The sequence below is a fragment of the Lampris incognitus genome, chromosome 11 (genome assembly GCF_029633865.1).
Source record: "Lampris incognitus isolate fLamInc1 chromosome 11, fLamInc1.hap2, whole genome shotgun sequence".
Taxonomy (NCBI): Eukaryota; Metazoa; Chordata; class Actinopteri; order Lampriformes; family Lampridae; genus Lampris; species Lampris incognitus.
The window spans coordinates 54,504,663-54,524,726 of record NC_079221.1 but is presented as its reverse complement, the minus strand read 5'-3'; the positions used below and the strand labels follow the sequence as shown (position 1 = coordinate 54,524,726).

The window sequence follows — 20,064 nt, the reverse complement described above, 5'->3', positions numbered from 1 at the left end:
CTTTTTCACTTTGTCATTATGGGGTATTGTATGTAGATTGATGAGAAAAAAATGAATTTAATCCATTTTGGAATAAGGCTGTAACATAACAAAATGTGGGGAAAGTGAAGGGGTGTGAATACTTTCCGGATGCACTGTAGAAGATAATTGGACCTAATGATCGGAAATGGTCTCATCGTGAACACAGACTTGGTTTTTGTGGTCTGATAAATCAGAGGGTTTACTAATTCTGTCTTAACCTACCAGATTACCTGTGTGAGGTGGCAGATATCAAGCATATTTGATATTCAGGACTTCTGCAGGGGGTCTCTCCCCAGTGTTGTAGTCGAGTCGCTAAACCTTGAGTCTGAGTCGAGTCTCAAGTCCCCAGTGTTCGAGTCCGAGACCAAGTCCGAGTCATCAGTGCTCAAGCCCAAATCGAGTCACGAGTCCTGGACTAGAGTACTACAACACTGTCTCTCCCTGTGCTATGTGAGGGTCTTGTATTAGTCAATAAAAATAAAAGACAATTTTAAAAAGACAAAAGGTTGATGTGAATATGGGAAACTGAAAAATGACACATGCACACACACAGCAGCACAAAAACGAGCATTTACTCACAACATTTACTTTTATTTATCTACTTTTCTGTCTGCATGCCTTTCTTGCTTATCTGGTGTCATGTTAGATTACATTATTTACTGTGAGACCGAGGTTCCTCTTGACATCAGTGATATGTTGGGAAGTGTCAGAGTAGCTGGTGATATTGCTCCTTTTCTGGTACTACTCTACACCTAGCTTTCTATTGCGTGAGCACATTTTTGATGTGGAGGTGAACGATCTGTGAAATCCTGTTTTGATTGATTTACATTATTGAATTCTGCTCAGGATTTTCCAAATCTTCTGGTCTGTATTCAGCAATAAAGACATAATCTGCAAGAATGATCATATAAAAATGCCAACCCACATTTCTGCCATTGTCTTTGAGTTTTTATGGGGACGTTGTGTTCTCACTGTACATGTGTATCTGATTGTTGTGTGTTGTGCTGTAGTTGTCGGGGGACCAGGGGGCATTGGAGCCAAAAAAGCCCAGGCGCTCTGGTGAGATGTGTGCCTTCAACAAAGAGCTGGCTCACCTAGTGGCCATGTGTGACACCAACATGCCCTTCATTGGCCTCAGAGCAGAGGTACGTCTCAGTCTGATGACGGGCTAGTTTAGCTGTTTACATTCCGTTTGTATGAGGTAGTCATAGGTCTGATTCCAGGGTAGTGGTGGTTGTTCCAGACAAGGGCAGATGGGTCCTATCCTTCTGTTCATCTGCCTCTCTCTAGTCGCTTTCATCTCTTCCCTTATCTTACACACATCTGTGTGTGTGTGTGTGTGTGTGTGTGTGTGTGTGTGTGTGTGTGTGTGTGTATAGCTGTCCAACATGGAGATCCCTACCCAGGGCGTCCAGGTGGAGGGCGACTGCTGCAGTCATGCCATACGCCTCCTCAAGTAATGGGTGCACACCAAAATATACACACTCGCACACACACGTACAGAACATCAAAGCCAAATGAAAAGATTATTATTTTACTGTGTTGTTCAAACAGTGTGGCTTTCTAACTTATCTTCCTTCTAATTGGTGTCCTCATTTTCTTGCCTAGAATTCCTCCCTGTAAAGGTGTGGGGGAGGAGAGCAGGAGAGCTCTGGAACGCTCCCTGTTGGACTGCACCTTCCGTCTGCAGGGCAGGAACAACCGCACCTGGGTGGCTGAGCTGGTGCTGACTAGCTGCCCGCTGAATAGCACACACAGCAAGGATCAAGGTACACACACACACACACACACACATGCACATGCGCAGCGCTCTGCACAGCACCGCTGAAGATTGATGAGCAAACGCTTTGTGTCGTGTTTAGAAGTCTGGTGCACCTGCTAAACGAGTTAACCTATGAATATATAACGGTCCAGTTCTTAGCCTGAAAACCCAGAGGTGAGTCGGCATTTCTGAACCACAGGTTCCTTCAGCTCTGTCGCTATGGGAAGGATGACTGTGTTCTGTTAAACACCTCAAATAAGGTCTGTAGTCAACACAAGCTTACAAAATTTCGATGGTTTTAAATAGAATAGACCATTAAATCTTCATTTCAGAAAGTTTGAATCGTTCATGTTTTACAGGAAAGCAAGCCCCTAACAAATAGGTAACATCAGTTTCTGTTTCATATAGACATTATGTATGCTTTAAGACTTGTGGTGGACTCATTATTCACTTGTGAAGATTATGTAGTAGTACAAAACAGCCACATCTCATCAACTTATCTTGGCCACAGATTTTATTTCAGATGTTTAACAGAAACCTCATTCAGTTTTCTATAGAGACCAAGTCTAATGAACCCATGGTGGGGTTCACTTCCTGGTTGACTAACATGAAAACATCTTCCTTGAACCACTTTGTTCCTCTTCCTCTCTCTAGCTTCCACACGTCACGTCTATCTGACCTATGAGAACCCTCTGTCAGAGCCAGTGGGAGGGAGAAAAGTGGTGGAGATGTTTCTCAATGACTGGAACTCCATAAGCCAGCTTTACCAGTGTGTCCTTGAATTTTCACGTGCACTACCAGGTGTGTGCATGTACATCTTTAAGGCCATGAAAATACTTAAAGCTTAGATGGCGTGTTCTTCAACAGATGTTTATTCATTTCAAATGACGTTTGAATCTCTGTCTTTACATTACAGAGTGATTAGTTGGAGCGATTCAGCTTTAGTGAAGATTATACATATGGAAACTTAAATGAACGTTTTCCATTGGTATATACTAGCTCTCAGAAGTGATGAATGCTGAGAGCATTTGAATCATCAAAGCTCAGTCAGTCATGTTGTTGATTTATACCTTATCTCCCCCAGAGATGCCATCATACCTGAGCCTGTTCTCAGAGATCCGGCTGTATAACTACCGTAAGCTGGTGCTCTGCTACGGCAGCACAAAGGGCAGCTCGGTCACCATCCAGTGGAACTCCTCTGCCCAGAGATTCCACCTCGCTCTGGGCACGGTGGGACCAAACTCTGGCTGCTCCAACTGCCACAACATCATCCTCCACCAGCTGCAGGAGATGTTCAACAAGAACCCAAACGTTGTACAGCTGCTGCAGGTACTGCTTAGTGTTGATGCATTACAGATATGCACAGTCACCCACACACGGTGTCGTGAAATATTTTGGTATAGGGCCTGTATTCGGACCAGGCGCTCTGATACTCTTATCAAGGAGAACAGACTGTTCCCGTTTTCTCTGTGGTATTATAATGTTCCTCATAATAGCAGTAATATCTACATTTCTAATCATTATCATCGCAAATTAGGATGGAAAAAAGACCGATATTTTTTAAACTTTAAACAGTAGCTATTTCTTATGTGAAAGAATCTGTACAATTAATTATCCATTCAGATGTGATTGTGGGTTTTATCACACGTTGCTCAAAATGAAACAGAAGATGTGATCAATGTACTTTTTATAATGGAAACTGCTTGTATTCTGCCTACAGAAAAATAGACCTGAAGTGAAAGCGCAACCCCCACTGCTGGGGTGTGGCTGGTAGGAATAGCTGCATTAATTAACATGGAGGTGGATTAAAAGCAGAGCAATGCACCTCAAGCTGAATGAAATTTGCTCCCAGCCTGAAATGGTGGTTACACCCTCACCTTGTTGCAGTCAGCTAGACTTTGCCGCAACTGCTCAGTGTTTTTTAAAAAAATTTTTTTTTATTTAGCTTTGTTTTTATTATTTTGGCAATAAAGAATACATATACAAAACAGGCACAACAGACAGAGTCGTCTATGGCAATGGGAAATGCCAGACATCACTCTAAACGGGGGAAAAAAATTGGGCTATCAGATTGGGTTTGGGGTCCTTCATGTCCACAGCTGTCCTTTGAGGTACCCACGATTCACCACTTTGATCCGTAATAAAACAGGATACTCCCAAAGGGGGAGTGTTCCTCCATACATTCACAAGGTCCGCTTTAAAAGTTCCAGCATGGAAAAGTACAGAGTTCTCCACACAGAGCAAACATACCATAATGAGATCACCTCAGATCCAAGCAACATCTCCAATTCTTCCAATATCTGATACCTTTCCTCAGTATCATGTCTCAGAGAAAATGTTAATCTTTCCATGTGATGAATTTCTTTAACTAATTCTATCCAGTCTGAGATGGTTGGACACTCACTGCTCAGCCATTTCCTTGTTATTGCTTTTTTTGCTACATGTTAATAATATTTGTAATAACTATCTCTTGTTTATTCAGCCCAAGTGGTATGTTTCCTCAGTATATAACGCTGAAATAGATCAAGCTGTGAGCTTATTGAGCTGATCACTGTTATTACATCTATCCAGTAAGAGGAAATATTAGGGCACTCCCAAATATGTGAAAATGGCCAGCAGACATATTACCACACCTTCTCCAACATTGTCCTTGTTCTGGATTGTTAGTCTGTAAGCTTTTGATTTTTGGAGTTACGAAGAACCTTAAAGTGTTTTTCCAGGTGAATTCCCTCCACAGATCTGAGCTAGAGGTGGTGGACTGCTTCCTACAAATGTTTAGCCAATCGTTTTCAGTTAACTGTATGTTAGCTTCTTTCTCCCACCTTGATTTAATATACATTGTGGAGAGACCCCTGTCCAGTGTAAAGCAGAACAAACCTGGAAGTTAGTTTTCTGTTAGTATTACCTTTATACGCATTGATAAATATCCCTATCAGGCTCATTCCCTCCTCTCCAATGGTTTTAATGTTTTTTTTATCAAAATAATGCCTCAATTGAAGATATTTGAAGAAATCCCATTTCTCCAGATCATAGGTTTCTGTGAGTCACTGAAAGGAATCTAATCCAGTTTTGCAGGAAACGTTGCAATATAAGGTGATACCCACATCTGTCCAATGTTTAAATCTACTGTCCAATTCGGCTGGTGTGAAATCTGTATACATGCTACCCAGCGTAATATTCGTGCATTTCTTTCATATTTCAGGTCTCTTAATTTTTCTATGCCAAATGTTAAGAAGGGAAGGGGTTACAATCCAGTTAGTCGATTTAGCGAAAAAAAAAATTTTTTTTTTTGAGTTTTGTCTCCCGATATAGATGGGAGCGGTACACTTATTAGATTTTGTTCGAAGTACCTCCATTTTATCACACTCCAGATCACACCAACAGACCAGAAAGCGCAGCTTTTCTGCTCTGTAATAATCTTTCAGGCAGGATAAAGCCATTCCGCCTTTATCTTTAGGCAGCTGTAATGTCTGAAATGTGATCCGTGGTTTTTGTTTTCCCCAAATAAACATTGATATAATCCTATTCTATTCATTAAATTTCTTGGGAGGTATGTCAACTGGCTGTGACTGAAGGAGGAATAGGAGCCTGGGTAGTATATTTATCATAATTTCTGTGCGGTTGTACATATTTGTCAGTAATAATGACCAGCAACTTAGGTCTGCGTTGATGTCTGCTGTTAAGGGAGTATAATTGTGGTCATAAATTATAGTTAAATCTTTTCGGTATTTGTACTCCATGGTATTTAGTTGTTATCAGTCCATTTAAATGTACACGTTCTATAATTGTTTTCATGTGGTCCCTGGTTGAAGGTCAAAGTCTGAGTTTTATGTAAATTTAATTTGTAACCAGAGTATGAGTCAAATTCTTTAAGTAGAAGCAGTAATTTAGGCAGATTTACTTTGGGGTTAGTGAGGGTCATAAAAATATGGTACACGTGCAGACAAATTTTATGTTGTGTGTTTCCAATCAATATCCCCAGTCATATCTTTATCCTCTCTTATTGCCTGTGCCAATGGCTCAATATAGAGAGCAAAAAGTGTGGGACTAAGGGGATACCCCTGGCGACATCCCCTTTCGAGAAATACTGTTTTAGATAAAGACCAGTTTATTTTAATTCTGGCCGTGGGGTAGCAGTATAGAGAATTCAGACATTCAATTACCAGATTGCTGAAGCCAAAGCGTTTAGGAACCAAATATAAATATTCCCAACGGACCAAGTCAAAAGCCTTTTCAGCATCAAGACTACCAACTATGGATTTCATATCACTATTTCTCATGTGCTCAATGAGGTGGAGAGCCTGCCACACATTGTCCTGGGTTTGCCTGTTTTTTACAAAGCCCATCTGATCTGGGTCTATCAAATCTGGGACAATATTTTCTATTCTTTCTGCTAGTCGTTGGCATCTCTCAAGTCTGAGGATTCATTCCAAGAGATTAAGGTGTGTGCTTGGAATGAAATGAAGATGGCTTGACAGTTTTGCTAGTATTGATGCATATAATCTGTGATCCATGTTTAGTACTGATATAGGTCTATAAGAGTTTGTTTTGTGTCCTGGATTTGATTTAAAACATCAGTGTCATTATACTTCATATGTCTGCTCTCCAAGGATTTTACTTTTGCAGTCAAGTCTGTAATTTGTTTCTCTTTTTCCTTCTTCCTCCGAGCTGACCACGTTATAAGTTTGCCCCGAATAACAGCCTTGGCTGCATCCCACAGTGTACTGGGGGACACCGTCCCATTATTAGAATCCATTCCATCCATTATCGAAACCGCTTATCCTGCTCGCAGGGTCGCGGGGATGCTGGAGCCTATCCCAGCAGTCATTGGGCGGTGGGCGGGGAGACACCCTGGACAGGCCGCCAGACTGTCACACAGGGCCGACACACACACACACACACACACACACACACACACACACACACACACACACACACACACACACACACACACACACACACACACACACACACATTCATACCTAGGGACAATTTAGTACGGCTGATTTACCTGACCTACATGTCTTTGGACTGTGGGGGGAAACCGGAGCACCCGGAGGAAACCCATGCAGACATGGGGAGAACATGCAAACTCCACACAGGACGACCTGGGATTACCTCCAAGGTTGGACTACCCCGGGGCTCGAACCAGGGACCTTCTTGCTGTGAGGCGACCGCACTAACCACTGCGCCCCAATTATTATAATACGACATAATTTTTGAGTTCTTCCCTTATATAATTTTGACATTGAGGGTCATGTAAGAGGCTAGTGTTTGGTCTCCCTAGAGTCTCCGTGGGTCTGTTACCTAAATGCAATGTCAAATATACCCCTTTGTCACATTTTATAAGTCTGTTGGTCAACTTTGGACATAAAAAAATAGTCTATTCCTGGGTATATGGTGTGTGGATAAGAGAAGAATGTAAAACTGCTCATGGATTCCAGGAAGGGGATGTAGATGAATATTCCCGTCCCCTCCACATATTGGCACACCTGATGTTTCCATAGTTATCATATTAAACACCTTTTGGATCAGTTGCTTATCATTTCCTGGTGGTCTGTAGACATCACATCCAGTAATGTAATTTCTCTGTTATCAGCAGATCCTTTGGCCAACAAATAACACCCTTCTTTACTTGTAACCTCTGAGGAAAACTGGAAGTTTACTCTGTTTGAAATTAGTATTGCTATACCCCCTTGCATTTCCCTTCTCAAATGAGGAATAGTGTGAGTTTCTAAACCCCATTTTGTGCAGCTTCTCATCTCATGTTCAGTATTTTAGCAATAGCCTTACTCCTCTTTATAGGATTATTTAGCCCAGTAACTCTATACTCTTGATGAAGCATTTCAATCGGTGAAGACAGAAAGTCTACCTAGTTATTCACATATCCATAGACGACCTGAACAAAAGAACGTCTGTGAATCAAAATGAAATGTAACGTGTGAACACAGCACACATATGCAACGTTAGTGACTTCCATCCTTGAAGTGGAAACTCGAGTTCTAGGTTGGGAGGGGAATCCCTGAACCCTGAAGGTGCCTCTCCCCGTGCCACCCCGTATCTCTGACAGCTTAACATCAGAGCAGTGCACATAGAAAACTAGGTGCCACCGGAGGCGCTAGTGCAGCGACCAGGACACATACCCACATGCGGCTTCCCACCCGCAGACACGGCCAATTGTGCCTGTAGGGACGCCTGACCAAGCCGGAGGTAACACGGGGATTCGAACCGGTGATCCCCGTGTTGGTAGGCAGTAGAATACACCACTATGCTACCCGGACGCCCCAGAGTTAATTTGTAACCGGACAGAGACCACTTATTCAACAAGGTCTCGGTTCGGTTGTTTTGGTCTGCACCGGAGTGTGATTGCCGTGTTCACATCTGCTCCAACGAACCTCACCAAGTGGGTAAACGCTCCAGGGTTCGATTAAAATGAACCAAACAGCTCAGGTGTGAAAGCACCCTGAAACGCCGTTTTTGACTGTTCTGTCTTTCTGGCAGTCATTGAGTTGATCTGTGTGGAAGAAGCCACCCAGCATGGTACTCCAACTAGTTCTAACTAGTTAAACATGTTCCAAAAATCATCTAAAACACTCATTTAAGACATTCTCCGTCTTTCTTACTTTCGGTATCTCTCCAGCAACTTACCACAAACTCTTTATTCCAGGTGCTGTCGGACACGCAAGCACCCCTGAACGCCATCAACAAGCTCCCCACAGTGCCCATGCTGGGTCTGACCCAGCGCACCAACACCGCTTACCAGTGCTTCTCCATTCTGCCCCAGTCGCCCACACACATTCGCCTGGCCTTCCGCAACATGTACTGCATAGACATCTACTGCCGGAGCCGAGGGGTGGTGGCTGTCCGAGACGGTGCCTATAGCCTCTTTGACAACACCAAGATTGTGGAGGGATTCTACCCTGCTCCGGGGCTTAAGGTAGGGTGGGCAAAGGGAAGGGGTTAAAGGTGCTGACACAACAGCACTTGTGATTCTGGTTCGTTTTGAAAGGATCTCATAACAACACTCAGCTTATCAGCATCTACACAGGCATCACAGTTAGAAACAGCGGTCCTCAGGTTTGGAGCTTTAAGCCTCCCGCTTCATCTTTCCGTGTATTGACTTTCTTGCCCCCTCCTTCCTTTCTCCCTTCTCTCCCCAGACTTTCCTCAACATGTTTGTGGACAGCAATCAAGACGCCCGCAGGCGCTCTGTCAACGAAGATGACAACCCGCCCTCGCCGGTAGGAGTGGACGTGATGGACAATCTGATGAACCAACTGCAGGCCCAGCAACAGCCAATGAGAGGAGGTGCAGGGGGCGTTTACCCTCCCCTTACCTCACCACCTACCCCTTATCATGCAAACGTAGCCCCGTCTCCATCCATGATGCCCACCCAGTCTCCGGGTATGTCCCCTCTGGAGCCGTAGTTTGGCAGGGGTGTGTGTGAGTGAGAGAATGGTGCGCTGTGCCATGTTGGCTTGCCAGTCTACCCCACAGCATCAAATCAACCACTCTTGTTTTTGACACAAATGGAGCCAGTCTCATTAGTCACCCAGCCACCCCACTTGTTCGGAAGGTTTGTTCGTGGCGTGATCATCTCATCTGTGTATGTGGGACAAAGACAGAGAGCCTGCTGTTGGCGTGTGCGTCCTTAATTTTGTGGAGCTGTGAAGTTCATTGTGTCATGTCAAATTTGCCGCCAACATCGAGAACATGCCTTGTGTTTGTGTGTGTGTGGGACCTATAGTCCGTCCCCACCCCCTCCATACCATCTCAGCCCGCTGGCCAAACACCACCACCTACCTACCTTTAGTGTTTGCATGTGCAGGTGTGTGTTTGTGTGTGTGTGTGTGTGTGCGCGCGCTCATGTGTGTAAGGAGAACTTGTCAACCTCTACTAGAGTCTGACGAGCCCTTTGGTGTGTGTGTGTGTGCGTGTGTGTGTGTGTGTGTGTGCGCGCGCATGCTTGCGTGTGAATACAGGGACCATCCATGCCTCCAGCTCCCCTAGTGGGGCTCTGAGGGCCCCCTCTCCCTTTGGGCCCACCCCGTCTCCCTCCTCTCTGGGGATAGCCATCGGCCAGACCAGTTTTGCCAGCCCCCACGGTAAGTGAAAGGCTGGCTGGGCACTGATTTTGGCCGGCAGCCCTTGCAGCAGGGCTGGACGAGAACTGGTTGAGACTGAGCTGTGCAGAACTGAACAGCAGATGCCATTACAAACCTTGACACAAATATTCTTCCTCTTCTGTGCCTCAGAGATTAGCCCAGCACACGAGGAAAGGGTCTATTCGGCAGGTTAACCACAGGCATGCTGTAGTGCGTTCCTCTGACTGTTTGTACTGTTGTGAGTCACGGGTATTATCACTAAGCTGGCTTCTGTCTTCTTTCAGGTGCTCTGGACCCGAGTTCTCCATATGCCATGGTGTCTCCCAGTCAGAGGGGCCAGTGGCCAGGCTCCCCCCAGGTGTCCGGGCCTTCTCCTGGTGCGCGGATCCATGGCATGTCCCCAGGAAACCCCTCCCTGCATTCGCCAATCCCCGACCCTCATTCACCACGTGCCGGAACCAGTAAGCACCGTTAGCGCTGTTCTGCCACACCAGCGAAGAAGAAGCTGGACATTTCTCTTATTCACTTCACAATTCTAGTATAGAAGTGGCTCACCTGTGTAAACTGTGTCTCTCCTAGGCTCCCAGGTCATGCCCAGCAGTATGCCTCCACCCCGTAAACTACCTCAGCGCCCCTGGGCCGCTTCCATCCCTACTATTCTTACCCACAATGCCTTGCACGTGCTTCTACTGCCCTCGCCCACACCCTGCCTGGTGCCAGGCCTGGCAGGAAGCTACCTCTGTTCCCCGCTGGAGCGCTTCCTGGGCTCGGTCATCATGAGACGTCACCTGCAGAGGATCATCCAGCAGGAGCCCAATGTGAGTGATGCGCAACGTCACTGCCTTCCTCTGATCTCACGTCCTTCCACATACTCTTCCGCTGTCGTTTCATACTGTCCTCCTCTGCCCTCCTCTCCTCCAGCTGTCCATTGTGAATTCCAACGAGCCGGGGGTGATCATGTTTAAAACGGAGGTGCTGAAGTGTCGCGTGGCTCTCAACCCAAAGAACTACCAGACGCTGCAGCTGAAGGTCACCCCAGAGAACGCCGGGCCCTGGTCTCAGGAGGAGCTGCAGGTTCTGGAGAAGTTCTTTGAGACCCGGGTAGGTGCAGCCATTGCAAAATCCAATGCATACACCCGTACTCGCGTGCACCCAATGTTAAGAACTTGTTGACCTGTATCTGTAGGTGGCTGGCCCTCCTTTCAAATACAACACTCTGAATGCTTTCACTAAGCTACTGGGGGCTCCCACCAACATCCTCAGGGACTGTGTGCGCATCATGAAGCTCGAGCTGGTGAGTGGATTGATGCTGATTTCGGCTCATAATAGACTGTATGGATAGTAACAACATATTTGGTTATGTAAGTGTCTTAGGTCTCCCCTTCTGTATGTGTTTGAATATCACGAGTAATCCTGTCTCCCACCACAGTTCCCTGACCAGGCTGGCCAGCTGAAGTGGAACGTTCAGTTCTGTTTGACCATTCCTCCCAGTGCACCTCCTATCGCTCCTCCTGGAACCATCGCTGTGGTGCTCAAGTCCAAGATGCTGTTCTTCGTGAGTTTTGGCAGCATCAAGCTTCTCTATCCTCACTAGGCATTCATGCAGTAGTAACACAACTCTGTCACACACTCGTCTATGGCGTGAAGCCACGTGTCCGTCAGACCCATAAAAACACATTTCCTATATTTGTATTATGTCTGTGGAAAGATGATGCAGCAATCCGACCTCTTTTTAGAGTCTGTAGCGCTGTCAGTGCTCCCACTCGTTTAAAGGTACGACAGTTTTCACTTTTACTGAAGCACACAGCTCATCAGTGTTGCTTCTAGTTTACTAACCAATGAGAATGAAGGAGGGCTATACCGAGGTCATGTATTCTTAGGGATGGGTGTCGTTAAGATTTTAACGGTACTACTGCTCTTACCGATACCGCGTCTATCGATCCGGTACTTTGACTGTACTCTCATCGGTTCTTTTTGTTATTTTTTTTAAGAGGAAAAAAAACAAAACAAATTGAGAACAGAATTAACATTGCTTTATTTTCTCATGTCTGGACCGAGCGGCACTTTTAACCATGAACCGATGTGTGTATCATTTGGTTAACTGGACTCTCAGCTGCTAGCCTCTAGCTAGCCTGCTAGCCTCTAGGCTGCTAGCATACATAACAGCTGAGGCGGACGGGCCAACGAGAGATGAACTACGAGCCGGGCAGTGGAAAACCGCATTTCTCCGCCTGTATTTGATGCACTTTCACTAGCTGTCTGGAAAGATGGCTTGTGTTTCCACCCTGACTTCCAAAAGACTTGTTGCACTTGTGGCGACGAGCATCATCAGGAGATGTTGTGTTAAGAGAAGACAGAGATTTGCTGAACATTTTGTTGGCAGCTTACAGAAAGGCTGTTACGAGGAGGTGGTACACGGTGGAACCACCAACACGAGATGAGTGGCTGAAACGTGTGAGTGAAATATGACATGAACCTGTTGACTCACAGGACGAGAGCCCAAGAGAAATGAGGTCGAGAGACATAGACAACGTTTACATGTCAACGACAAGATAAGAGAACGGGTCCGCGGTGGTGTAGCGGTCTAAGCATCGGCTTTGTGTCAATGCAGTTGCCCACTGGGGACCAGGGTTCGCGCCTCGGTCTCGTCAGATCCGACTATGGCCGGACTCGATGAAGCAGCAATAATTGGCAACGCTGTCTTCGGGACGGGGGCGGAGTCGGCTTGTGTTCGTCACATGAATGCGTCTCTGTGTGTGTCGGAAAAAGCAGTGGTTCGGCCTGGATTCACCTTGTCACGAAAGTGGTGAGGCGACTCCTTCGAGACTGCCGGCCGGAGAGATGCAGTTGGCGAACGCACGCGGTATGAGGGTGGGTGTTTGAACTAAAACAGGGATCGATTGGCCACTAAATTGGGAGAAAAAAAAAGGGAAAAATCAGAAATAAATTAGTAAAAAACAAAGAACGAACGAACCACTAAATATGTGACAGGAATAAATAGGTTTTGTGTCCTGACTGTCAGACCTGCCGGTCTGCATGGGCTAGCCGTTAGCTTAGCCCACCCCGCTTCTGTGTCCTGACTGTCAGACCTGCCGGTCTGCATGGGCTAGCAGTTAGCTTAGCCCACCCCGCTTCTGTGTCCTGTCAGAACTCCCTCTGTGTCCCCTCCTTGGGTGCAGCTCCAGGCAGGGGCCATGGTCCCCCCCCCCCCCGCTTTATTGTTTTTGTGTGTAAGTATGTGGTCTTTTCGCTCCTCAGCTCCAGCTGACCCAGCGGATCCCCGTGCCCCAGGAGCCGGTGAACATCATCGTACCCATTGTGTACGACATGGCCACAGGCCTCACACAGCAGGCCGACATCCCCAGACAGCACAGCTCGTCCGGGGCCGCAGCGCTCATGGTCTCCAACATCCTGAAGAGGTTCAACGAGCTGCACCCCGCCAGACAAGGTGAGATAGAGCTGGGCAATATCTGGATATAATCTGCTTATGGTGACATGAGACTAGATGTGTTGTGAGATTCAGCTTCTGGTAATCCGGTGATAGAACACAAATGTTGTCATGTCCATGTCTTAAAGGCTGCCTTACAGTAAAATGGGACCATTTTCAGAACTTCTTCCACCGTCTTAGTGAAATGCAGTGAATGTCTACCTGCTTGGTCTTAATATCCACATTACTAATGATCATTTATCATCATGGTCTGCTGTGTAAATATCTTACGAAAACACCAGTAATCATCCCCGTGTTAAAACATTATCCATGTTGAGGTATATCGCCTCGATCCGGGGCAAGACTCCACTCTGCACCACACTAGAACAAATCTCAGTACCGTCCTGTCACCAGGGCCATTAATATGCAGAGACACATTCTGTTTGTGTTACATTAACATAGTTATTTTGGATGACATTGTCTAAGCTGTGTATTCCTTTTTTCCCCCTGTTTAGGCGAGTGTACGATATTTGCTTCGGTTCATGAACTGATGGCCAGCCTTACTCTGCCCCCTGGTGGTCGTCAGTAGGAACATGAGCTTGTTTGCTGTTCCGGAGCGTGGCTGATCGAGACTGAAGTCAAACGCAGCGCAGACAGAGAAGAAAAAAGTGGTTCCAAGATGTCAAAATGCAACATATCAGTTTGATGGACAGTTCCAGTTGTGAAAGGGCGTGGATCACACAGGATAGTGAATCCCGGAGTGGATCACACAGGATAGTGAATCCCGGAGTGGATCACACAGGATAGAGAATCCCGGAGTGGATCACACAGGATAGTGAATCCCGGTGTTTGTCCCTGGCAAAGTTTAATGTGTGAATTACTCATCTGTCGTCATAGAGGTGTTCCTTGGAAGAGTCAGGCATTTGATGCAAAACAGTTTTTTTCCCCTACAGTTGCGTGCACTTTTCAGCAAAGGATTATCTAACTGAAATTCTGGTGGTTTACCAAACATGTACATGGTTGTATATTTGAGTGTGGCAAAGAAATCTACACAGGTGGGTTAGATTTTTGCTAGAGATTGTCTTCACGTTCTTTTTTTTTTTTTTTTTATAAAGGCAGATTGATACTGTTAAGGTATTGGAGATATATTCTTTCCTAGCGCACTATTTAAATGTCTTCTTCATTTTGCTATGTCAAGACCTCAACCTTTTTAGTTTGAGCTGTCACTTTGAATACTGTTGAACTGTGACAAACTTTATATTGCCAGCTGTATTTTAGTAAGACTGCTTTTGAGTCCTGAATGAAGAATCTCAGACCTCTTGTCTGTGTTTGATTACTATTTAATAAACCGAGCCCAGAAGTGATTTGTGCTTGCAGTGGCGTCAGCAGAACATGTTGAATGAGGTGGCCAAAGAGGGGAAACGGATTTTTGGTTTGGTGGCACTCAGAGTGTACTTAAAATTTGGAGCACATTCTTTACAACACTTGTGCAGTCAAGAGGATGGGGAGACATCACTTGGCATATTGCTTTTGGGATTTGATAGAATAAGTGGCTTGTTTGAAGTTGTAGAAAATTGAAAATACTGCCATCAGTCGTCTTTGCGTTTTTCTCAGTAGCTACTGTATGTGCAGACAACTGCATGATGGGGTAATAGAATACCTGGAAACTAGCCTAGTTTTAAGGTCTCTTGCAAGACTTGCAGGAATAACCAGGAATCAGGAACACTTTGTCATTTCACTTCATGCACTTGCGTACATGAAATGGAAACAAAATGCCGTTTCCCCCAGCCCACAGCAGTACAACACAAAGACAACAACACATCCAAAAAACTACAAGAACACACATATCCAAACTAACACATATATCCAAACTCACTGTCCAAGGGAACGAACACCAGCCAGGATGACTGTCGGAACTGCCGGTCTGCATGGGTTAGCAGTTAGCTTAGCCCGCCCCGCTTCCGCGTCCTGTCAGACCGCCCTCCGTTTCTCCTCCTCGGGCGCAGCTCCAGGCAGGGGCCATGGTCCCCGGGCCCACCGGAAGAAGCAGACCAAGCTCTCCCAGCCGATCCAGCGCCAGCTCTCCCAGCCAGACACCCTCGACACACCTCCCCGCACTCCTCACGACGACATCAAAAACACCACCACAGTCAACGCCAGGTGAGGCCGTCGCCAGACCGCCCTCGGTGTTATCTGAACTGCCGGTCTGCATGGGCTAGCAGTTAGCTTAGCCTGCCCCACTCTCCCAGCCAATCCAGTGCCAGCTCTCCCAGCCATCAAACGAAGACAAAACTTAAGACGCAGACGTGGACAAAGACGCTGCATGGACGGTACTGGGTGAGGCCGCCGCAAATGTGAATTCGCGCGGCCATCTTCCCACACCAGAAGCGGAACCAGTAAGCTTATCATGAAGTGATCTGACCACTAAAACCAAAATAGCTTCTATTTGTTATTTTACTTGAGAGAGTGAGGTGGCCTTGCCCCCCCCCCCCACACACACACATTCATCGTAGTGACAAAGTAATGATATGTGGCATGATAAGGTGATATGATAAGGTGAAGATATATGACCCAAGTAATTATATGATGTAAGGTAAATATATATGACAGTTATAATATGACATAAGGTGATCAGAGGAAGTTGAATCAGTTCATCTGGACACAACCTTTATTTCCATACGTTTCATCACTCAGCTGTGACGTCATCTGTCTAAACTGACTGCAGGTGTCCCCAACCTTATAAACAATACAGTGGCATAACGACCGAAAACAATTTTTTGTTTGTTTCTGGGTGATTATGCAGCTGTACTTAACGTTCAGTTAAAGTCGGTAAAAAAAAGTCTGTTCAGTTTGTCGAGTGGACAGTTGGTGGCTTAAAAGTTCTTCTCTGCTGTATGTGATAAGTGAGCGCATATCGAAAACGGGACAAATCAACACAAACAGGAAAAGTACAAGAGAGTGCAGAACCGAGGCTACAATCCACGGCGCCATCTTGAGAAGGCCACCTTACATGGTTTAAGGTGAGAATATATGACATAAGGTGTTGAGATATGATAAGGTGAAGATATATGACACAGGGTGATGATATAGGACATAAAAGGACATGTAAATAAAACGGAATTTATCCAAGCACTTGCTAATCTGTCACGTTTTCAGGTGCTAGCCCTGACCGAAACCTGGATACGTCCAGAAAACAGCTACACCGGCCGTCCCCTCTGTTGACTCTGCTTTCTCACACACACCCCATTCTGTTGGGTGTGGAGGCACTACGGGTGTCCCTCATTTCGAAAGACTGGAAATTCACGAAGCTTTCTCCACTAAGCAACAGCTCCTCCTTTGAATACCATGCAATCACGGTTATTGCTCCTATTAAGCTATTTGTGGTTGTCAACTGAAGAACTTTGTAGTCGAACTACACATGTTACTCTCAGCCGTTCCTGATGATGACACACCACTGATTATCATGGGAGACATGAATAACCTTACAGACAAAACCCAAGTGACTGACTTCCTGTCTCTTATGTCCTTTGACCTGAAACATGTCCTCGCCCCTTCCACACACATGCGAGTAATAGTCCTGATCTGGTTTTGACTCGGAACTGCTCCACAGCAAATCTGACTGTCACCCCCCTACATCTGTCAGACCACTTCTTTATTCAATTCACGGCCTCCTTACTGGAACATCTTCATGTTCCTCCACAAATGGTCTCCTTCCGCCGAAACATCCAGTACCTTACACCGACCCAGCTCTCCAATGAGGTCTTGGCTTCCATGCCCCCTCATAATGAATTCTCTTCACTCCCTGTCAACGAGGCTACAGACACACTATGTTCCTCACTAGCCTCCTCTCTTAACAGTCTCTGCCCTCTAGCGTCCAAACCTGCTCGTAATGCCCCCAGAGTCCATGGCTCACTGAGATCATCAGAGAGCAAAGGGCGGGGCTCAGAGCAGCAGAGAGAAAATGGCGTAAAACCAGAGTCTACTGACCTCAGTGACTATCAGTGTCTCCTAGCATCATTCTTCTACAGCTTAAAAACAGCTAAGACCACTTACTATAAGAACAAGATCTCTGGTGCCACTGAGGCTTGAAAAATGTTTTCTGCTTTTAACTCACTCCTTAGTCCTCCTCCTCCTCCTTCTCCAACCTCCACTCTGCTCACTCCTGACATGTTCGCCTCATACTTTACTGATAAGGTTTCTGCCATCAGTAACCAGTCCTCTGAGCCTGACCAACTCTGTCTGCCACTGCCAGCTAACAGTGCCACACTCACCTCATTCTTCCCCCTGACAAAGGAGGAATTCTCCAAGCTTCTGCTGGACTCTTGTCCCACCACCTGTTCGCTGGACCTGATATCATCCAACCTCCTACAGGCCATTTTCCCCACACTTGACCCCGCAGTCACACACATCATCAACTCCTCGGGTGTGTTCCCCACTGCATTTAAGCAAGCTTGGGTCACCCCACTGCTCAAAAAACCTACAGTCAACCCAGCCCAGGTTGAAAACTGCAGACCAGTTTCACTCCTACCCTTTCTATCAAAAATACTTGAGAGCAAGGTCTTTAACCAAGTCTTTGAGTTCCTTTCTGGGAACAATCTGTATAATCTGAATCAGTCTGGCTTTAAGTGGGATCACTCTACTGAGACTGCACTCGCAGGGTTCGAATTATAAACTCAGCTTCGTGGGGGTCTCCAAAACCAGGGCAAAAAAAACGTACGCATGCGCTCAATTCATGCCCACACAGTGATGGGACTTTTTTTATGACAGTGTATGACTGGATTAGCACTGACACGAGCACCGTGTCAAGGAAATCGAATGTTTAGCCTAATGCCCTAGAACCAGCTACTAGGCCTGCTACTAAACTGTAGTGGAGGACTTTGAGTATTTTTTTTACCAAACTTTGGTATATTTTACCAAACACAAAACAATATTATATAGGCCTATTATATATAAAATATATAACAATATTTTACCCAAAACAAAACAAAAGTTTGGTGCGTCAAAACAACAGTCCAGTGATTATGGCTTATAATCTATAATGTAGGCTACCTCATTTTGTTGTTTGCGCATGGGGGTACATGACATGTAAAATAGGTTAGTAAAAAGTAAAAGCCAGCATCTTACCTTGGCGGAGACAAAACCGACCAAAGTGGTTTGATGGCTGCTGGCTGTGGTCGCCGTCCGGGAGTCCAAGATGTTGAGGTCCGATGTCCTTTCTTTAGCCAAGATTGGACGAATGGTATGGGGTCGAATTGTTCGAGTGGAGGCCCATTTAAGTCCACAAATAGCAATGCAGAGAGGCTCCTGGCTTGCAAACGGTTCCTGGTCTGGTTGTCAGTGTCGTTGCATGCAGAGAAGCCTCTCTCACACTCTGCAGATGTTGGAAGAATAGTGGTGCTTGCCACTATTAGCCTTTTCAAGGTTTCACCCTGATGTTCCTCTCCTTTTAGTTTCCAGTCTCTGAACTGACTGACTGCTTCACCGCTAGGCTCTCCGAGGAGTTTAGCAAACTTCCCCACCTCACGCTCTCCAAATAGAACGAGTTCAGTCCTCTCCTTTGGCCAGAAGTGCTGATCCATAGGCTTGAGCATGGTTACCAGGTCACTCTCGGGGAGACGCGTGTTGAGACTGTTGATGATTGACTGGTAAAATTGTGACTTGTCTATTTTACAGTTGGTTTCGGTGAGATCAACTCCTTTCAGCTGACTACTGGATATGGCCGTTTTGTTTCCCCCCCTTGGTTCTTCATGGCCGAGAGCACCTCAATGGTTTGGTGAATGTTTTGGCTTGCATCAACAAGGGACGTGTCACGTTTCTGTAGCTTCAGGGAGAGACTTTGTAGTTCACGCAGCACGTCTTTCATTGTAGCTAAATCGGTAAGGAATCCAGTGGACGTGAGGTACTTATGTAAACCAGCGTACTTGGCCTTCTCGACACCAGAACGAGAAGCATCTTCACTAGCTGATTCAAAGTGTTTTGCCAACACTGGAAAATCTTTCAGCACAGCTTTGACGGCACGAAAACTGCTGGACACCCATCCAATGGTAAACACTTTCCCAATCTTCAGTATTTGCATGTTCAGTTCTGCAGCTGCCTCTTCCAACTCCCTTGCGTTTTTTGAGGACTGGTGGTAAAGACAGCAGAGTTTCGAGAGGAAGATTTCCAAGTGGTTACAGCCTGCCACCTCTTTCAAAGAGTCATTCACCGCTAACTCTAAACAATGCGCGAGGCAATGCACAGCCTGCAGTCGAGGAAAGTCCTGCTGCCCCCCCCCCCCGTCTGTGTCTATGCTAATAAGGCTTTTCTTTAGAAACTCTTCATCCATTCCCGCTGCTTGAAGGCTGTTTTTCAGTGCATTACACAGCGATTCTGCATCTGTGCCATGGTCCAGTTCAACTAAGTCCAAAAACACATTATCGACATCTCCATTTCCAGTCACATCGCACCTAACATAAGTAATCATGTACGAGCGTCCATGAATTGTGCTTTCATCTATTGTTATGCTGATGCGAGACTCAAGTGATTTGACCTTAGAAACGAATTTCTTTTTCATCTCCTGTGCAATATGCTGCACTATCTGGGCACATGATGATCAGATCTGTGAGCAATGCCGACTGTTGCGCCATTCATCTCATCAAGCTTCAAAAGGGGATTCAGTTTTGTATATGGCAACCTCTCTTGAGCAACGGTGTAAGCGGCCCTGAACGAACTAGCCGTCTCTTTATGTATAGTGGCGCTGAGTTTAGCAG

General features: G+C 45.9%; 1 protein-coding gene across 1 annotated transcript in view; it reads left to right on the top strand.

Annotated features, from left to right (window-relative positions):
* The window catches only part of med14 (mediator complex subunit 14), a 40,608-nt gene extending 25,942 nt beyond the window's left edge, over positions 1–14,666 (top strand). Inside the window, exons 15-29 of the mRNA XM_056290085.1 lie at positions 1,032–1,166; positions 1,401–1,477; positions 1,630–1,790; positions 2,438–2,584; positions 2,868–3,112; positions 8,451–8,720; positions 8,944–9,187; positions 9,766–9,888; positions 10,173–10,349; positions 10,468–10,706; positions 10,810–10,989; positions 11,075–11,182; positions 11,318–11,443; positions 13,147–13,336; positions 13,831–14,666. Coding sequence (XP_056146060.1) covers positions 1,032–1,166; positions 1,401–1,477; positions 1,630–1,790; positions 2,438–2,584; positions 2,868–3,112; positions 8,451–8,720; positions 8,944–9,187; positions 9,766–9,888; positions 10,173–10,349; positions 10,468–10,706; positions 10,810–10,989; positions 11,075–11,182; positions 11,318–11,443; positions 13,147–13,336; positions 13,831–13,904 — 2,496 coding nt within the window. The 3' untranslated portion in view covers positions 13,905–14,666. The remainder of the gene's footprint in view (positions 1–1,031; positions 1,167–1,400; positions 1,478–1,629; positions 1,791–2,437; positions 2,585–2,867; positions 3,113–8,450; positions 8,721–8,943; positions 9,188–9,765; positions 9,889–10,172; positions 10,350–10,467; positions 10,707–10,809; positions 10,990–11,074; positions 11,183–11,317; positions 11,444–13,146; positions 13,337–13,830) is intronic.
* The last annotated feature ends 5,398 nt before the right edge of the window (positions 14,667–20,064 follow it).